The sequence below is a fragment of the Monodon monoceros genome, unplaced genomic scaffold, assembly GCF_005190385.1.
Source record: "Monodon monoceros isolate NGI ecotype Baffin Bay Population unplaced genomic scaffold, NGI_Narwhal_1 Super_Scaffold_8, whole genome shotgun sequence".
Lineage (NCBI taxonomy): Eukaryota > Metazoa > Chordata > Mammalia > Artiodactyla > Monodontidae > Monodon > Monodon monoceros.
In genome coordinates, this window is record NW_021703785.1 from 67,967,118 (window position 1) to 67,988,477 (window position 21,360).

The 21,360-nt window shown below is 38.2% G+C and overlaps 1 protein-coding gene across 3 annotated transcripts in view; it reads right to left on the bottom strand.

The window, feature by feature from the left end:
• Positions 1-2,000: 2,000 nt before the first annotated feature.
• USPL1 (ubiquitin specific peptidase like 1) overlaps positions 2,001-21,360 on the bottom strand; it is a 32,688-nt gene continuing 13,328 nt past the window's right edge. For all 3 annotated transcript variants that reach the window (XM_029210214.1, XM_029210212.1, XM_029210215.1), the window contains 4 exons: positions 17,423-17,552; positions 14,181-14,306; positions 7,595-7,752; positions 2,001-5,669 (listed from right to left, as the gene is read on the bottom strand). In XM_029210214.1, the coding sequence (XP_029066047.1) occupies positions 3,769-5,669; positions 7,595-7,752; positions 14,181-14,306; positions 17,423-17,552 (2,315 nt within the window). In that variant the 3' untranslated portion in view covers positions 2,001-3,768. The remainder of the gene's footprint in view (positions 5,670-7,594; positions 7,753-14,180; positions 14,307-17,422; positions 17,553-21,360) is intronic.

The following is a 21,360-nucleotide window of genomic DNA, read 5'->3' on the forward strand; positions in this document are numbered from 1 at the left end:
AGTTACCAAGGATGTACGTCCCTGTTACCAAAGCCAATGTCAAGGCTCAGTCCTATTTCTCTACTTCCCAGCAGCACCTGACAAACCAGCAGCAGATCTGATAGATCTTCCCCTGATTTTCGGGACACCACTCATCTGGTTTTCCTCCTAACTGCCCCTTTTGTTCCCCGGGGCTGTTTTAACTCCTTAAATGGCCCCATCCTATATCATGGCATTAAATAGGATCCACGCATTTATAATTCTTAAAAGAGTATCTCCAGCGGCGCCCTCGCCTGAGGCCCAACACAGCAGATGCACTTTCCTATTAAATTATCTCTACTTGGAAGTCTAATAGAGATCTTATGCCTAACGCATCCAAAACTGAATAAGTTCTTTCCTTTAAATGTTCTCCCTCCCAAGTCTGTCCCATCTCAGTAAATAGCGCAACCCATTTGTTCAGGCAACAAAATCTGAGGTTTATCTTTGCCTCCTCTTTCTAGCCCACCTTCAACCATCAACACGACCTGTTGGCTCTGCCTTGGAAAGGCAAGTGATCCAGCTGTTTACCACCTCCACAGCGGGTCACCCTGTCTTAACTGAGACTGTTATAGACTAGCACTTCTATTTCTGACCAACTGCATTCTCCACACTTCAGTGATCCTTTAAAAACTAGACCGTGGGCTTCCCTGATGGCGCAGTGGTTGAGAGTCCACCTGCCGATGCAGGGGACACGGGTTCGTGCCCCGGTCCGGGAGGATCCCACATGCTGCGGAGCGGCTGGGCCCGTGAGCCATGGCCGCTGGGCCTGCGCATCCGGAACCTGTGCTCCGCAACGGGAGAGGCCACGACGGTGAGAGGCCCACGTACCGCAAAAAAAAATATAAAAACTAGACCGTGTTATTCCCTTGCCTGAAACCTTCCAGTGGCTTCCCGTTTTTCTCAAGCACAGACAAGGTCTTTACTATGCTCCACAAAGCCATACGTGATCTGGCTTCTGCCAACCTCTCTGATCTCGTTATAATTCTCCTTCCCTTGCCTCACTCTACTCAAGCACACTGGCCTCTTCCCTCTTCTCGATCCTGCCAAGCACCCTCGCTCCTCAGGACTTCTGCTCTTCCTGGAATGCCCTTCGTCCAGTCACGTGGCTAAGTCCCTAACCTCACTGAAGCACCTGCTCAAATGTCATGTCACTCCAAGCAACCTTCCAAGTCCACTCAGTCTAAATTAGTCCTCCCATCACTCACCCATTTTTCTCCATAGCATTTAGTACCACCTGACATTGGTCAATTGTCATTATTTGAAGAGTCTATACTTGTGAATTTGCCTACTTGCCAAAATTTATTTGTAACCCTAAAAATCAATACTTGCAGTGCTCTTGTACATGTACACAGCAATGAAAAATCTGAAGCCCTTGCAGTACATTTGGTCCACGCCAAATATCAAGGCTCTTGCTATGTGGTACAGATCATTTGGCGTGGACCAAACATGCTCATGGACATTTTGGATTGGACCAAATTTCAAGGACCACTGGCGTGGACCAAATGTCTTATGGACGTTTTTTGTCCTTTTCGTTGGTTATTTCACTTGTTTAAAATGGCCCCCAAGTGTGGTGCTCAAGTGCTGTCTAGTATTCCAAAGTGCAAGAAAGGTGTGACATGCCTCATGGAAAAAAACATGTGTGGGATGAGCTCCATTCAGGCAGGAGTTACAGCGCTGGTGACCTTGTGTTCAATATTAATAAATCAACAATATATACTACATAAGGTATCTTTAAACAGAAACACACAAAAAACAACATTTGTTGATCAGGTGACAAAAATGTTGTGACCAGAGGCTAACAGGAACCTAACCATATTCTCCCAAGAGCAGTGGTCCAGTATTTGCTAATTCAGTGTTTGTGGTGACTTGATACAACAGAAGTACCGCAAATAACAGGAGTCAACCGTATGTATCCCCTATTACCACCCAACATTATATATTTACCTCCTTGTTTAGAAGGCAAATTACTAAAAGGCAAGAATTTCCTTTTATTTATTTATTTATTTTTATTGCCTTATATCTGAGGTTTACAGCAGTGCTTGGCACTCAGCAGAAATCTAGAAATAGTTGAATGAGTAATAACAAGTAAAGGATGGAGAAGCAATTCCTCAAAGAAACTCAACTGGCCAATAAAGTTACAGAAAATATTCAACCTCACTAATAATCATGGAAATGTAACCAAAACCAGCCAAGGTTTTTTCCCCCTTCAATGCTACTGCCTGGTGTTGGTGAGGGTTCGGCAAAGCCATGCAAACAAAAAAGTCCATATTCTTTGACCCAGAAATTCCACTCCCAGAAAATAAAACTTGGATTTGTGAAAAGTTTTATCAATAAGGATAATTAACAATAACAAAACAATACAAATCACCTCAAAATATAAATTGGTGAAACAATGGTAATACACACAATGTAACATTATATAGCTATCCAAAAGTTGTCAAAAACTAAGATGGAAAGATGCTCATTAAACATTAACACACATCATTAACAAACAGGTACAACAGAATCTCATATTTATTTCTTAAAGTCTAAATGCATAAAAATATGAAAATGTTTGCAGTAGTTATTACCACTAAGTGTTAAGATGAATGCTCCGAAATTTTCTTGGTGTTTTCCTGTATTTTCCCAGTTTTTCCTTACAATAAACATGACTTTTTACTTCTGCAATCAGAAAAAAAGGGAGGGGGAGGTTTGGGAGTAATTCTGACAAATCATTTTTGCAGTACTGAGTCCCTAACAAAGTATTCTCCCCCAAGACTGCCACCTTCAAACCTTAGTAACTCTGCTACTAACTCAAATCACTATAGCAGTGGTACTGTTTGGGCACCCAAACTTTAAATGAAGCTAGAGGTAAAACATATACTAAGTTCAAGCACTGTAGTAACCACTCTATACTCAATCCCAGCTCTACAACTTACTAGTTCTGTGCTGTTTCCTTATCTGTTAAAAGTGATAAGAGTACCTTGCTCATAGGAACGTTGAGGTTTAAATGAATTAATGTTTCATTTATAGTAAAAATCCAACATAGGCAAGCCTTACATGCACTGGCTATTTCTCCCAAAATATAACTGCTAGATGGTGTCCCACTTTGGTTACAGAAATAAGTGTCTTGGGGGAGAAAGATGATACTTATAATGTAAACTCTTAGCACATCAACACAAAAATAGGTTACTTTTTCCTGTTACAGATCAGTTTTTTGATCACCTAACATTATATAAAGTTCTAGTAACAAGTTTCCTGCCATCTTTTGTAAAGAGAGAAAGAGGAAACAAGTTGTATGAGGGGAGCTTACATTCTATACCACTCTACTGGTAGAAGAGACAGGCTGAGACTCTTATGTAATACCACAAAACCACTAGCAAAACAGTCATGTGTTCATGTACCATATACAATGACTTAAGTTTGTATCAACTGGTGTTTTGCCTGAACCAACATAACTAAAATTTAAAAATGTAGAAAATTAATGTACCCAACTGTACAGACTGCCAGAAACTACAAACTCCTTTTCATTTTTAACATTGAAATCCTCATTCTCCTACAAACACAAAATGAAGCCAACAAGGAGAACAAATTCTTCATCATTTAAACGTGTGAAACAGATCGTATGCTTTGTGGGCATAACCAAAGGTAAAACCTTCAGTAGCTTACATTTTGTTCATGACAAGGCCAGTGTGTAGACACTATCTAAAAACACAGTAAATTTTTCCAAGAGTAATAATAAATATTAAACTAAAAACAGTTACCAAGCATTCAACAATTCTCAAACAGATAGTCATCAAAATGAGGGAAGTCTAACGTGTCACTTGCTAAAGAATTTAACGCTGAAGTAGAAAAAAACTCATCAAAAATATCAGTCTTCATGGAATTTTCCGAGTTCAATGTTGTAACATAGGCATTATTTGTGAGTGAGTCTGGCTGAACTTTGCATTGATTTTTCTTAGTGGGGCTGCAGTAATTATGGTCCTGTCTCAGATGAATGTTTTGGGGAATACTGTTTAATTCATTAGGTACTGGCGCTGGGATATGATTATCTCCCATTTCTAAGTACCTAAAGTCAGCCTCCTCATTTTCTGAGAGCTCTGTTGAAACAACCGTTGTAGGGGACAGTAATTCTGCTAAAATTTCTTCATGAGTTTGACTACTGTATGAGGAAACACTAGGAACTGTGGGGCATCCAGATTTACTATCAGCAATATCAATTTGATGTTGTAGTTCTTTTAACAAGTCTTCTATTGATTCACAATCATTTGGAGATCCACAATGGGACATATGTTCTAAATTTTCACTTGGAAGTGTTCCATTTTGGGGGGAAGACATAAGAGCAGCTAATTTCTTCTTTTTTGCCTTAAGTTTTTTAAGAAGTTTTAGACGAAGTTTATGAATCTGACCCTCAACTGAGTCTCCACGGTTTGCTGAAGAAACACCATTTTCATTTCCATGAGAATTGTGGTTGAGGTGAGCTCCATATGAGGCGTTTTCACATTTCTTCAAAACTTCCAAATCACCATTACCATCAGCAGGGAGAGCAGAAGCTGTGCTAACTGGTGATGGATGGCTTGGTGCAGGGTTACTAACTGGAGGAGGCTTACCTGCACAGCTATGAGCTTCCCTGGATGTCCAGTTACCCTTTTGTTTTGTACCTTTAGTTTTAAAGCCACCAAAATTATTTGCCCCCTTAACTGAAGGCTGCAAATCAGTCACAGTGTTTCTACTATGAGCTGAAACATAAAACGGCATAAAAGAAACACCCTTGCTTAATAAGCCTTTAACCCAACTTCCCACAAATGGTTTTTTCGGATTTTCTTTCAGAAATGGATTCTGTGACAGCTTAGCTGTTACGGTTTGAGAAGATGCTGCAGTTTCTTTTTCCTTCAAATCAGACACCTGAGATGTAACATGTTGTTCTGGTTTTAATTTCTCAGTTTTTGGTAAAAGAGATTGTTTCGATGGAGCATCCTTCTCTAGGGCAACTGTACCCTCAGTTTCTACTGAGTTTACTCTCTGTGTAAGGTCAGTAGCACGAATATCATTCACAGGCTGAGTAACGACAGTATCTTCTGTATTCAGCTGTACTGATGGCACATTTGTATTTACAAGTTGAGATGAAAAGCTTAAATCCACAAACTGGTCTTGGGTAAGCTTGTCCTTGCATGGAGCCGATACTAAAGAAGCCATTAGTGACTCTTGCGATTGCAAGGTATGTGTTTTGACAACCCCTGCATTCTCTGCCACAGGTTTATTTTCTAATAAAAAACCTTCCGAGTTAACCTGTATTTCTTCAAATGTCAAAGGTGAAATATTCTTGTCGACCAAACCTTTCAGACCTGAAAATAAATGATGTTCAAAAGTTACGGCTTCATCCTGCGAAAGAGTATTAGGAGCAACTGATACTTTTGTGGGGTGAGTTCCTGAGGACAGTTCAGCGGAGGCAGCATCACCTACAGAACACAGTGCTGCTGATACTTGATTCTCATCTCCGAAAGCGTGCTGATCGTAAGTCTTTTTAAGTGGGCGGCAGGCAGGTGCTTTAGCTGTCATTTGGGATGTTTTTCTTTCCCAGATAACAATATGTACCTCTGAAGCAGGAACTTGAAATTTCTCATGCCTTTCAGAACATGGGCCTTTTAAGTCATCACATTCCAGCCAACTTCCTGGGGGATGGGGAAGGAAAGTGAAAGATGTTAGACATTCAAAAAAACCACCATCCTGGGTTAACTTTCTTCTGGCCTTTTTAACCGCTGTATCACTGGATATCCACCGAAGGAGAATGCTTGAAAACATGGCCTTATCCTTATGTCACCATTTTTCTCTGCCAAATGTTAAAAGTCCTTATTTGGATAACAAAAGTTATACACTAACATCCAGAAATGTGAAAAATTGAGGTAGTGTTTACTCTTTTCTAAAATGCCCACAAAAATCAAGACAGAAGTATCTTTAACTTCTGGAACTTAGAATACAGTACAGTATCACCTAATATATCTAACAATATTAGAAAATAGATTAAGTTTTTCATAATGTAATGAATTTTCAAGATAAATGAAGCTTGTTAACTCAAATGCCAACACTTAATTCAATTCTTATTTCATTTCTTTTTGGGGTTAGAAAAAGAAGCTTAGGCCTTTAGGTGTCTGCTCTTATTTTATTTCTGAGCTCCTGTTTTCTCATTTGTCAAGTAGGAATGAGATGATGGTGAAGGGAAAGAGGTTAATGTCCCTCTACACACCAAAAAACCCCAAACAAAACCATCTGTTAAGTTTATGTGGATACACCCTTATAAACTATCTGAACCCACCACTTTTTATCCTATACCCATTAAAACTTTGAGAATATTTTCTTTGCCTAGGTCAGTGGTTCTCCACTACACATACACATTAGAATCATCTGATTAATATTTGGGCTGAATTCTCAGAGACTGATTCACTGGTCTAGGAGAGAGCCAGGATGTTTTTTATAAGCTAACCATACAATTTTTATACGCTGTCAAAGTTGGAAACCATCTAACCTCTTCTACCTGAAGCAGACTTTTCATTCTCTAGAATGCAATAAAAAAGTAAAATAAATTTTTTCTAAGTTTTTTTATGTTATTGAGAACCACTTCCCCCACCCCAAATTCTGAAGAAGGGTAAAACTTTAAGGTAATAACTATATTTATAACGAGTTTCAATTTGCAAAGTGCTTTTATAAACACGTTATTGTGTCATCTAACCAAATCATCCCCAGGAAGAAAATATCAAATATGAAAAATTTCTTAACAATTGTAAATGGAAAAACAGAACAAAATCAAAGTGACCCCTTATCAATGGACTGATATAACACTTTAAGGAGACTGAGTTATCTTGTCTAAGACAAAGTGAACATCGTGAGGGGAAACAAACTCAATGATAAACCACATTAAATATACAGAAGGGAAAAAGCAAAATTCATGAGCTGTACTAGTTAACCTTGTATTGAAAAGTTTAATTATTTAAATAAAGGCTTTACCTTGACTGTAGCTGTTAGCAAACTACGGATTTCAGATATTCTATTTCACAGTGAGAGAAGGTTACATAGTCTGCAATGTCTAATAGTCTTAGAAATAGATGTTTACTTTTATTTATATTACTAACAATTGCAAACTCAGCAAAACTTATTTTATTTTTGTTCTCAACTAAAAAACCTCCAGAACAATGCACTTTCTTTTTAAAAGAAATACAAGGTTATAGATCTAAAAACTCAAAATTGCCACCATTTTTTATACTGAACACATATTCCTCATATAATAAAAAATGAAAGCAAAGGCATTAAGTGAAAAATAGCAAGCTGTAAACCAACAGTAGTATATCACCTCAATCTCCGTCTAAAAAAGAAATATGCATATGCATGTGTATACCCATAAATATGCTAATATAAACAAGCAAAGTTAAAAGTTAGGAGTGATTCTAAAGCAGAGTGACAGAATAGAGGAGAGGGGCAGAATAGTAACAGGCAAGGACAGGAAGAGAGAAAAAAGAACCAAGGCAAAGTCTGTCTTAAAAGAACAAACTACAGTTTAGTGTCCATGCCTATTATCATAAAAGAAAAACGTTTAAACACTTACCATCAGCATCTAAAATCCATGTTATAAAATGATTATTTGCTTGGTACTGAATTACAGAAGTTATTTGATAAAGACAGCCTTCAGAATGGAATGAATAGTACTGCAAGTCATTATGCGGTAAGCCTTCCACAAAGTGCAACATGAATATGAGAGATACTCTGTGGGAGAGAAAGGTAAGAGAAGTCAAACAAATGTAATACCATGTGTCTGGTTATACAAAAGATGGTCTAAAGCGAGTAAGTCACACATAACATTTTCAAGGCCAACTGCACTGATTTTTCTTGAGAACCTCCAGATGTGTGCGTTAATTAGAAATGGAGAACTCACTCTAAGAAGAATGTAACAGTAAACCCTTCTCCGAATGGTATCACTGACAGTTGGAAGCCATCATGCAATAAGGCTCTAACACAGACCATTAAACAAAAATTGCTCTGTGAGCCGTGATGCTGCTTTGGCTTAAAGAAGAGCTCTCGGAAACTACTTCACAGAATCAAAAGAAAAAAATCCAGACCTTTGAGAATTCTCTTTGGCATCAAGTGCAGTGCCCAAATTAATTGCCTTTGTTAGATGGGACAGGTGATATGTGAAACAAAATAACAAACGTAAGATATTCAAACAAACATTTTAAAAACCACAACATGCTAATACTTTGGCCTATTTCTCTCAGTTTTCTCAGGAAGTAGAGAGACCCATCAAACTAAAATTTCTACTTACAAAAAGTTTATTTGTGAGGAAGTAGAGAAGAAAATACAACATGATGGTTGATTTACTATAAACTTTAAGACATCCATAATTTCAAAGATACATTTTATTATTACAGTAACATAACAAACCAGAAAATAGAACCCAAAATAGGCCTCAAATAATTAAATTTAACAAAGCTCTCAGGATTTACAAAAATGTTGAATGCCTCTTCCCAATATTTAAACAGCTGTTAAAACTTACTTAGCTTACCAAAATTTATTCAGCTGAAATAAACTTGAATCAATGTCCAAAATGCAGATTATTCAAACTGATGAGAGATAATTTGTAAATCATCCCTTGTCAATCTTTCTGTTAGAGAATAATCAAGTCTTTAAAACCTAAGTACTGATAAAATTAAAAGTCCTGCAAAACCGTCCATAACACTAAACTCTCATTGTTTTTTGCCACACATTGATCTGAGATGCCACTGATTATATAAAATGTACCATTATGAAAGAAGACTGCCAAATAAACTATACCATGCCATTGATTTTTAGATGTATTCCCATTTCAAACATGCTAAAAGGTGAAACTGTGTCTGTGAATCAGTGATCCACAGTAAAACCAGAGATTTACTCTCACAGCTGGATAGGCAGGCTTTAGGCCTCTTCAAGTACTAATATTTAGTTCTTTTGGCCTCAAATGTTACCTTTTCAATATATTTGCTGAGGCTAGTTACTAAAACCTTCTCTTGTTGATCCGTAGACTACACAATCTTACTAGTTTCTATGTGAGTTTACACGTGGAAAATGTTAAATAAGCAGCATTTATTTCTTAATGGCATAATTTTAAAACAGTACAACTTAGAAACGTTGGCTTCTTGGAGTCAACAAAATAAAGCAGATGCCTCCTCCTTTTCTAGTTTATTTTCCTTTCTACATCTCCTAAACCCTAAAAGTCACGGTATTTTCCTACCCATAATTCCAGCTTGTCTCATTTCCAGCCTCTCAGGTGAGGGTTGAAGTTTACCTCTAGCTTGGCAATAACAGATTTTGTTCTCACACTTCTTCCTACCCACAGTACCCTTGAGTGTCAAAGACAGTGCTCAGAGCTGAAGAGAGCAAGTCAGGTTCTGACTCAACCATAAAAAACTGGATGGGACAGGTTAACAGAACTGGAACCAAGAGTCACAAGAGATTTCAAGCTACGATCCATTTGTACTCACCTCCCTAACATGAGATTCAACTCCTCCTGTTATAAGAATCTACCCTCAGGAAGAGAAGAAAAAATAGGAAAGAGAGAAAGCAAGCACAAGAGAACTGTGCTAACTGCCCTGCTATGCAAGTCAGCAGGGCACACTGAGTCAGCTCCACAAAAAGTAGCCAGTCTTGTGCTAATGGCCTGGAGTACAAGTTTTTGATTTTCAGCCCAACTAATGTAATATAATCATTCATATTTTAGAAAAAGCATATTTAACAATGTGTACATATGTACTTCTGAACTGTAATAATGTAGGCTTTAGGCAGAAAAAAATCTGCAAATGTAATTTTTAAACCTCATTACATTTTAGCTCTATTATACCATTGTTTGAATTTGCAATGTGACAAAAAATGAAAAATATGAGTAAAATTAGGTGTAATTCAAAGAATTAGAATTCGTTCATGTTAATTGTAAAAAAGAAAATACATCTTTAGAAAAAATTCAACTGTTCGGGAATTCCCTGGCTGTCCACTGGTTAAGACTCCATGCTTCCACTGCAGGGGGGTGTGGGTTCAATCCCTAGTTGGGGAACAAGGATCTCACATGCTGTGTGGCCAAAAAAAAAAAAAACTCAACTGTTCAACAAAGGTTTACAAACTGTGTTTTCTGAAGGTGGTTCAAGGATCTCACAAATAATGAAACATTTCCTGCCAAACAATGAAGACTTAAATTAAGAAACATAATTTTAACTATTTTTTATATCAGTATTCCATCCAAAATTTGTAGGGGAGAGTGTACTTTATCTGTTTTAAAAGTCTGAAAATCATTGTATTAGACAGTTTAACAAAGCTCTCTCTATAAGCACAGAGCAGAAATGTCTTATTTCAATTCTCCCTACTCCCCTATCCTTTAGAAATAGTTGTTTAAAAAACAGACCATTGTTAAAACTTTAAGTAAGCTTTTCATATGACAATCCAGGATAGTGTATGCCCAGATTCCTAAAGGAGATCGTGGCAGTAATGAGAGGTTCATTTCAAGAGTCTGTGAAGTAAAATTAAATCACATTCTAAGTCTATGTCACCATGCTCTGGATATAATTCCTAAATAATTTACTCAAATTTACTTAAAGAAAAGTAGCAGATTTGGACCCACCAGATTTATCAATGGACTCTTTTTCCAATGGGAACATATAGAGATGGAGATTACCTGAGACAAGGTGCTCAGGGAACACTACTAATTTTTAGAATGCTATAAGATTGAGTTATGCACGATATCATGATGGACCTAATTACTTTTAAGTTATCCCTAAAAGCTATATTAAATTTGCTTCTAAATTCCATTAGATACCAACAATCAAGTTACACAAATTTCAAAGTAAAAAAATTACCAGGGACTTTATATAAAGACCTTGTCATTTAAAATTTAAGTGAAATTTTACATACTAGTTCAATTTACTTTTGAATACAGTAAATGTCCAAATTATAAATTCTGCTTACAAATTGGCCCATTCACTAGAACTCTAAACACATTTCCCATTGAAACACTGGCTGGATACATTTCCAGATCAGAGTATGAATCTTTAATGTAAGTAAAGCAACATATTTGTATAATTAAAAATTATATGTTGCAATACAACAAATTAATAGATCAAACAAAACAGTAGTGAGTTTATCTTCAATGTTAGGGCTTGAGAAAAAGCACTATCAACTGTTATAAATTATATATACCAAGAAGCCTCAAGTGATCCAATGATCCAGGGCAGGATGACAGACTTGCAATCCGGCTGCCCTTCTACCTCATCACTAAGGAAAGCACTTCAAAAAAAAAGGATTCCCTGGGAATTCCCTGGCGGTCCAGTGGTTAGGACTCTGTGCTTTCACTGCCAAGAGTGCAGATTCAATCCCTGGCTGGGGAACTAAGATCTCACAAGCCAATGCAGCACAGTCAAAAAAATAAAAGGGTTGGGGGGGATTCCCTCAAGACTTAAATTTCAAAGCTTAGACCCCAGACAGCCTATGGACTTTTAGTTAAAGATATCTCCACTGTCTCCCCAATCAAATGCTATCAAATGATAGTAAAGGACAAAAAAAGGTAAAAAACCAAAAGGACAAAAAAAGGGAAAGGAGACATGAGCAAACAAGAAGACGATAAATACTTAGAAGACAAAAAGCAAACAGAAAAATGGTAACTTAGCAGAATGAATAAAGTGATGAATGTAGTGACTGCTACAGAGTGGGGATACTGATGAGAAGAGCTTATATACCCCCAAAGAACCCCTAAAGACTGAATATTGATAGGCAACAGATGTTGAAGAAGGTAGGGGTAAGGCCCTGGGCTGAATACTGAGACAGTGACCACAAGTGTGTATAAAGAAGACTCCCGGGACTTCCCTGGTGGCATAGTGGTTAAGAATACGCCTGCCAATGCAGGGGAACCGGGTTCAAGCCCTCGTCTGGGAAGATCCCACATGCCGCGGAGCAACTAAGCCCGTGTGCCACAACTACTGAAGCCTGCCCGCCTAGAGCCCATGCTCCGCAACAAGAGAAGCCACCGCAATGAGAAGCCCGTGCACTGTAAAGAAGAGTGGCCCCCACTTGCCGCAACTAGAGAAAGCCCACGCACAGCAACAAAGACCCAATGCAGCCAAATATAAATAAAATAAATAAATTTATTTAAAAAAAAAAAAGAAGACTCCCATACAGCAGACCCAGGGAGGAACCAGTATAGATTAGAACCCTGGAGCAGAAGGATAAAAGGTAGCCAGAAGAGAGGTTTCCAGAAAAAAAGGGGGAGGAGAACTTAAAAAACTGTGAAGCATTTGAGTGTTTAGAAAATTTATTAACGGGTATTTGGAAGAATTTGGAAAAAAAATCACAATGTATATATAACAAAGCAAGTGAAAACACAGGCAATTAATAATTCCAGGAAAACTAAAGAGTTATAAAAGAAATGAAACATAACCACGTATCCTGCTTGGCTGGAGAGGGAATATATGCATATTCATAATAAACAATAAGTACTGAAGCACTGATTTAACCAAAAATGTAATCATATTGGAAGGACAGGGAGAGGTTAAATAGAGATGGGGCCCAGGTGTTGGTGTAAGAGCCCTTAGTCCTCAACTACTATAAAAGAAGACTACATAAAGGTGGAATAAGTACACTGTTTTGAAATCTCAAAGCAAATGCTACCTTAAAGGTTTAAAAAGCAGATGCCTGGGGCTTCCCTGGTGGCGCAGTGGTTAAGAATCCGCCTGTCAATGCAGGGGACATGGGTTCGAGCCCTGGTCCGGGAAGATCCCACATGCCGTGGAGCAACTAAGCCTGTGTGCCACAACTACTGAGCCTGCACTCTAGAGCCCGCGAGCCATAACTACTGAAGCCCAGGTGCCTAGAGCCCGTGCTCTGCAACAAGAGAAGCCAACGCAATGAGGAGCCCACGCGCCGCCACAAAGAGTAGCCCCTGCTCGCCACAACTAGAGAAAACCCATGTGCAGCAGCAAAGACCCAATGCAGCTACAAAATTAAACAAATGAATAAATAAAATTAAAAAAAAAAAAAAAAAAAGCAGATGCCTGGAGATGCGGTAGGAGTGGCACTGCTCTTTTTTCCTTTTAAGTCTTGGTTGGCACTATTAGATTAACTGAGAATTTATTACTTGGATGATAATAATCCTTTAGGAAAGATTCTGAGAGGTTTCTTGGCACATCCAAGGGCATCAGAAAAAGGTTAAGAAAAGGTTAATGTCACTGGTTCTTTATTATATCAAATTAAACCTCAAAACATTTCCTTTATGTAGAGATAAGGGCAACTGAAAGCAAAGGTTAAAGAGGAGGTATGTGTGTGAGTGTATTAACAAAAGAGAGACAAACTGCCTAAAATGGAATTTACCTGTGAGTTTTTAAAGATATGGGGCTTCTGATAACACTGGAAAAGATCATTCTGATCAGTCCTCCCACTGAGGAAAAAATAGAAGAGCTGGCAAAATATAAAAATGATACATCTGGGCTTCCCTGGTGGCGCAGTGGTTGAGAGTCCGCCTGCCGATGCAGGGGACACGGGTTCGTGCCCCGGTGCGGGAGGATCCCACATGCCGCGGAGCGGCTGGGCCCGTGAGCCGTGGCCGCTGAGCCTGCGCGTCCGGAGCCTGTGCTCCGCAACGGGAGAGGCTACAACAGTGAGAGGCCCGTGTACTCCAAAAAAAAAAAAAAAAAAAAAAGATACATCTGCTCAAGGGCAGCAGAGAGCTTACAAAAGGATGAGGAATTAGCAGGCCGAGGACTGGAAGAAGAGGGAAATTCAGACAGATGAGCCTATGGCTCATCTTTGAATCATCTTAGTTCTTGAAATTAGATTAAGGACATTCCAGAATTCTAATGACTCCAGGCACTTGGCAGAGGTGAGAAAAATGGAAGTTTAATATCCTTAAAGAGAGAAAAAACGCAAAAGAAGGTAAGACAGTAGGACAGTGGGGTCAGACAATCACCCTAAGTCAGCTCTGCAGTGGTATGTCGCCTGAACAGCTTGCTTATTGGCCAGAGTTCCTGATAGAGAGAAACATTTTGGCAATTCACAAACATACATTAACTCAAACTTCTGAAAGTAGGTTGTAGTCATCACTTTCAATTCTACACATTAAAAAAAAAAAAAAAGTAAATCCACCTTCATTTTGTTCTAAAAATAGTAGTGCAATTTAAACTCACTTTTCTAATACCATTTTTCTTATCTGTGACTTATTGTTGCAATTGTTACATGGACCAAAATGGGCAGCATTAACTGGGTGCCACTCAGGGATGACGTTTGTAAAGGTGACCAGATTCTTCATACATCTATAAAAAAAGAAGACAAAACTTTGATTAAGTTAAATTCATTTATGTTAACTCAATCAACATTTAAAATAAAAAGGTACTTTCCTTTATTTGTTTATTCATACTTTCCTATCCCCTCAAATCAATATATCAATGTTCCTCCCGAACCCTACTCTAGTAAAGCTCTTGTAAGGACTCTCCACATTAATTACCTATAGTTTTCCAGCTATGAGATGAAGAAAAACGTTAAGGCAGAGTTTCTCAAGAGCAATACCACTGCTATTTTGCACTGGGTTATTCTTTGCTGTGGAGCACAGTACCGCGCATTGCTGGATATGTGGCCTCATCCCTGGCCTCTACCCACTAGATGCCAGTAACAGCCTCCAGCTGTAGCAACTGGTTATCTCCAGACATTGCCAAATGTCCCATGGGACAAAAATAGCCCCCCTCCCCCCAAAAAAATACTTTTCTCAAAAAATAGTTGAGAACCACTGTTCTAAGGCTTTCAAATTTATTAAGAGCTCATCTCTTACTCAAAAAATTCACAATCTGGCTATCCATTATTGACAAACTAAAACAAAAAGGGGCACTTACAAATATATACAATCAGGAATAGAGACAAATTAATTATCTTGATCCTTAAAATATAAGAATATCAGCTGCGAAAGAATATTGTTTTCACAGTTTACACAAGCTCTAAATTTGCACTTTAGCCTGAATACTTAATAGCAATAGGCATCTCAAAAGATGATCTTTACAGATGCACACTGTACCTCAACTAGATTCGCTTTAGTAATATCTTTAAAAGAGCAATTATTTATTATCTAGGAGACACCACCTTCTTCTCTGAACAGTAACAAATACTGGTAAATCATAAGTGAGATAAGCACAGGCCGTTAAAAATAGATCAGGGAAGCTAACATTTTAAAAGCAAAGCCACAGAGAGGTATCAACAAATACACTGACTATATTTCTGCTAAATTCTTAGTTCTCAAAGATAGACGTAAAGTAAAGGCTCCTATTTTTTAGTTAATAAAAGGGAGTTTGTCTCAGCAAATAAGTGTTAATGCTCCACAGGACATCTAACATTTCTGAGCGCTTGCTATGTACAAGTCACTGTGCTAAGCACTCACGTACCAAACAAATCGAAGTGGCAGGTACTATTCTTATCCCCATTTTACAGATGAGGAAAGTGAAATACATCAGATGATAAATGACAGACTAGAGACAGGAATTCAGGGAGTCCAACTCCAAAGACCATGTTTTTAACTGCCTCCAGAACATATCTTCTAAATTAAGTAAGAGCTGTTCAACTGGCACTAAAAGCAGCAGCACAAAAATGAATGAGTTTGCTGGGTATCCTTCCACCAGATTAAGTGAAAACGGTTTTAGTAAAATGCCACTTCATATTAGCTTTTCCTCTGTAACTCCTTTTACTTTTAGAAGAACTTAAAAAAAAAAAAAAAAAAAGGCAAACCCAAGTGGTTGGTGGCTTCTGTGCCTTGAGCGCTCAGAGTTTTTTCTATACAGCTCCAAAATGCACTTATCCACCTTGTATTCAAAGCCAGCAGATCAAAATAACGACTAAGTCACCGGCCCCCTATTATGTTCATATGTTATTTCCCTAACTAAGCTGGTCTGAATTTGGCCAGAATAAAGATTACTTCTGTTGAGTTCCTGGCACACAGGATATGTTCAATGAAAAGCTGTCAAACAACTGAGATGGGGATTTTGGAAAAGCTCTAATGAAGCTGATTTTAATCATGAGACTTGTATATGTTATTTATATTATTTAAAATCCAGGTGGTGATTAGGCAGTACACCACAGTGAGCAGGAAAGTCTTAGAGAACAGAAAACCTAAGCCTGAATTTTGCCACTTACTAGCGTGTCACCTTGGGCATCAATTTAACCCCTTTAAAGCTTCAGTTTTCACACTGTCAAATGAGGAGAGAGTCAGGTAATTTATAGAAATTAATGACAGAAGACCTAGAAGCAGGTATTTGTTCTCATACTCACTTACACAAAATTATTTAAGTCTTAGGTATGAGTGAAATGCTAACTCTTACTCTGTTCTAGTACTTTCAAGCTAACTGGTGAAAATACAAATGTTTCCTGGTTCTGTAGCTTGGATTCCCTAGAGTGTTCTCTCAGTCCCAACTCTCCTCAACTGATCCCTAAATACCTAAAAATAACCTTGATTAAGATAATGGATATCTAAAGCAATACTTCTCTCTTATAGTTTTATTTAATAACTTTGAGAGACTCCAAATTTTCTAGTTTACTAATAGTTGACTTTCAGAAAAGAGGAAAGGCCAGCCAGCCAGAGATTTTCTCATACATGGACAAAGTGAGGATATCATGCCTGATGAACTTTCTCTCCCTGACTCCTCTTCTAAAACCTAACTTCTCTCCTTATTTATGTGGCAGGTGTATGGAGGCAAAATAAATTTGCACCTTCTTTCTTCTCCATGCTTCCTCCCAAGTACCAATCTCAGGGTCATGTACAACAATCATGATCCCTCTAATCCTCACCTAGAGGCATCAGGGAAGTAGAAAGTACGGCTGAGACAGCTCACGTGTGGAAGGATTCTGGTGATGGCTGGTCTTTCATGGGACTAAGGAAAGGAATGGGAAAGCATAAGTTACCTCTGAGGACTGCTATCAGACTCCCGGGAGCCTAAAATCAAGTTGCCATGATGTTAAAAACAAGCAAACAAAGGCCCTAGTCCCTAATATTGGAGTAAACAAAACACACACAGTTTTTCAAAGAATTCTAAGAGGTATTCTTACTCAGCGGGGAATCCAGAGGGGAGGGGAGTACAGGGGAACACGCTACGTTCCCATTTGTCCCCACTTCCCACTAAAGAACTTCTTAAGAAAATGCCTTCTAGTAATCTATCAAACCATTTTTTTTTTTTTTGTACTCTTCTAGTATGAAGAAGCAAGCAAATTGCAATTTCGGAGGCTCAAAATTTTCCTTTAAACCTTAATGGTGGAGAAACTTCAATATATGGTGGGGAATTTTATCAAGGGTAGAGAGAGCAGTGCTACAAGTGGAAGCAAGTTTTCTTCCAATTTTATTATTTGGAGCCATTTTCAATAGAATGAATCCATTTTAAAAAATAGAAAAACTAACCTGTTTTGATATTTGTGTCCGCAGTGTGAACATTCAAAATTCCAAGAAAAAGAATATGTGAAGAGCTTCTCAACGTGGGGTTCTGTTTTTAAGAGCAGGGGAAATGCAAACACAGGGCTTTCCATATCACCTTGAAGAAGAAAAAAAAAATTATTGCTCATAATTAACTGAAAAAAGATAAACCAAAATTACAAATTGTTGTCTTTTCTCACTACATTCACAGTGTGAATATATGTGAAATGTGAATATGTATGTATGACAGAGTAAGTTATTCACGGTTGGGCAAGGGAAGTTTTCAAAGCATTTTCTAAAAATGTCCATCATAAAGATTTAATTAACACTCAGTATCTTTCATTTGTCTTAGTGGACACTTATGAAAACTTCTTAAGACAAAAGATAGAAAAGGCTCATACTGTCTCCTCAGATCTTTTTAGGTTTTCTCAGGGAAAACATATCCTCAGAACTATAACAGCCCTAAAGTATTATAAAAACAAAGCAAAGATATGTACAGGTTTGTTTGGTACAGATACTAAAAGTAAGATGACTGGTGAAACACTGTACAATAGTAATTTCAGAGCTGGACAAAACCATTAAAAAGCCATCTCTATTCTGACTCTCTTGTTCTACATGTGGTGAGGGCAGGACAAACCAGGCTTAGAGGACCAGATTCAAATCTCCAGACACCTTACCTACTACTCTTCTTAATCTTTTAACAATTAAAATTAAACTTCAACAACTTTAAGGCTAAAGAAGATCTGAATTTTGTTGTCATTAAAACAAAAACCCAACTGTGGATTCTGTTTTCCAATTTAGAGACCAGCAAGCAAGTTAGTAGGAGGATTTATATTCTCCTCTTACATCCATCCTCCAATTGGTTTCTCTCCTTCCTATCCTCCGGGGAGCTTAGATGCTGCCTTACTGATTTGGCCTGAGAAAGAACCTGAGTTCTTCTATCCTCTCCCTCCCCTGGGACAGTCTCACTTCCGTGGTTCAGTTCTCCCCCTGGGCTGGAACTACAGTTGCCTGGAACACAGCCAGGAGGAGTCACCTTGGCATGACCAAAAGGCAGAACAGTGGGTTTTATTGCCTAAGCACACTCTATAAATATCGGTGGTCACAAAGGCTATTTTAATAGTCACCTTTGTGGTGCAGTCCCACAGCTATTTTTGTACAAAAAACATAAAATATTTTTTCTAAACAGAAATAAATACAAATCAATCTCCTAAGAATGAACAGATGCAACATCGTATGCATAAACAGTGCATAGTACAGCATGAGTTTGCAATTAGTTATCAGCCTTTAAATGCTTACTCTATTGTAACTAAATATTAAGTGGAAAAGTAAGTAATTTGTATTTCATGAGGACATAGAATCTTTAGGTCTAAAAATACATGACGTTTTCAATGAATCAAAGTATCATGAAAGAGCTCAAAACACAGTTAAATAAGTTACATGATTACAGATCATTTTAGATAATTTACATAGCTCCTAAATTGATCTTAATTATTTTTCCTTTGATTATAAGTTTTATGGGTATAAAGCATCCTATTAGAGAACATATAATGCCAATACCTAATTCTAATTTTTAGAACCTCCAGCCTAAATTAGTTAAGTGGTTTATTGATTGATTGATTGATTGATGGCTGCGTTGGGTCTTCGTTGCTGCACTCGGGCTTTCTCTAGTTGCGGTGAGCGGGCTCATCATTGCGGTGCGTGGCCTCTCATTGTGGTGGCTTCTCTTGTTGCGAAGCACAGGCTCTAGGCTTGCGGGCTTCAGTAGTTGTTGCACGCGGGCTCAGTAGTTGTGGCTCGCGGGCTCTAGAGCACAGGCTCAGCAGTTGTGGCGCACGGCCTTAGTTGCTCCGTGACATGTGGGATCTTCCCGGACCAGGGCTCGAACCCATGTTCCCTGCATCGGCAGGCGGCTTCTTAACCACTGCACCACCAGGGAAGCCCTGGTTAAGTGGTTTCTTTGCCTCTAGTACCTTATCCCCAACTCCTACCCAACTACAGATCTTCCTCATCTTATGATAGGGTTAGGTCCCAATAAACCTTTATACTGTAAGCTGAAAATATCATTAAGTCGAAAATGCATTTAATACACCTAACCTACTGAATATCACAGCTTAACCCAGCCTAACTTCAACGTGCTCAGAAAACTTAACATTAGAATACAGTTGGGCAAAATCATTGAATACAAAGCCTATTTTAAAATAAAGTATTGAATATCTCATATAATTTATTGAATACTATAATGAAAGTGAAAAACAGAACGGTGGTCTGGGTCCAGCATGGTTGTAAGTGTATCAGTTGTTTACCCCATGATTGCATGGCTGGCTGGGAGCTGCAGCCACTGCCCAGCATCACAAGTGAGTATCACACCACTTACCACTAGCCCAGGAAAAGATCAAAATTCAAAGTGCAGTTTCTACTGAATGCATTTATCTCTTTAACATCATTGTAAACTCAAAAAATCAAAAGTCAGACCATTGAAAGATGGGGACCTAGTACCTAGTTTGCATATTGCCCTAAAGTACCTTCGTTTATTACCAGGATGCAAACCTTTCAGTGACTCCTTGCTGTCTAGCTAGTCAAGTTTCCTCTTCTGTTAATTTCTCATTAATGTTTTCAGGCCATTTTTCTATCAGTTTTTGTCTTTTTTTTTTTTTTTAACTGATGTACAGGAGTTCTTTGTAAGATATCCTGGGTATTATTTCTTTGTTCTATCTTTGCCCAGAGGTTTTAAACTTTAATGTAATCACAGTCACCAATCTCTTCTTTTATGTATCTTATTTAGGAAATTCTTCCCCACTGAGCAGTAAAATATTCACCTGTATTTTCTTCCAGAGTTTTACAACTCTGCTTTTCATGTTCAGGCTTTTAAATATGCTGAAGTTTCTTTCTAATTACGGTGTGAAGTAGGGATCTAATTTTCCCCCTGTATCAGGAAACTACTGTCCCAAGCACCGTTTCCTGGATGGCCTTTTCTTTCCCCACCTACCTGCATCAGTACCTCCATCATGGTTATGAAGTAACCAAACAGGGAGGGTTCTGATCTGGACTTTCTATTCTGTTCTAGTGGTCTGTCTATCCTTACACTGGTACACTACACTCAAAGGCTAAATTACTCTTTACACTTACATAAATAAGTAGAAACCATAACAATAACAGCTTTTTCCTTTTTAAATAAAAGAAAGAAATATACACATTAGAGGGAAAGAAAACACCAAATTGAAGATAGCAGTTACCTTTGTGGGGAGGTAAGGAAGAATTGGGGAAGAGTACAAAAAGGGCTTCAGTTGTATTTGTAATGTTATATTTCTTAAACTGTGGGGAGGGAGAGCAGAGAGGACAGTTTACGGGGGAGGGAGAGCAGAGAGGACCGTTTACAATGCGTTTTTTAAAAACAATAATCAAAATGAGGAAGTGGCTGGCTGATCTTAAAAATTTAACACACATTCCAGGTCAATACAGATTCTACTTCTCTTTCTTTAGTACTTTAAAATACACGTTAATATTCAGAATAAGGACACATACGTTGTAAGACTCTAAAGTGCTCCCTGAAACAAAGATTTCATTAGTAAGATCTTAGCCTCTAATGTAGCACCTCTCACTGCTGACTGAGTAGTACAAACACAAATGAGAGGATTCTACTGTATTGGAAGAGCTGTATGCTTGCCCAATTGCTATGAGTGCACAAAATTTACAAATCCCAGACCCAAGGTAGCAATGGAGCAAGACGCCACCTTGTAAATACAATTAGCAGGGATAAGAAGAGTGATGATTCAGACTGGGGAAGAAACCACTCTTTAATTCAATTGGGAACTGGAGTAGGGAACCTGAATAAAACATCTCAGGTCACTCTAGGAGGGAAATGATACCTGCAAAATGCAACACGGGAGCCCCTCAGTCTACACTCTGGCAATCTTATGAAAAAG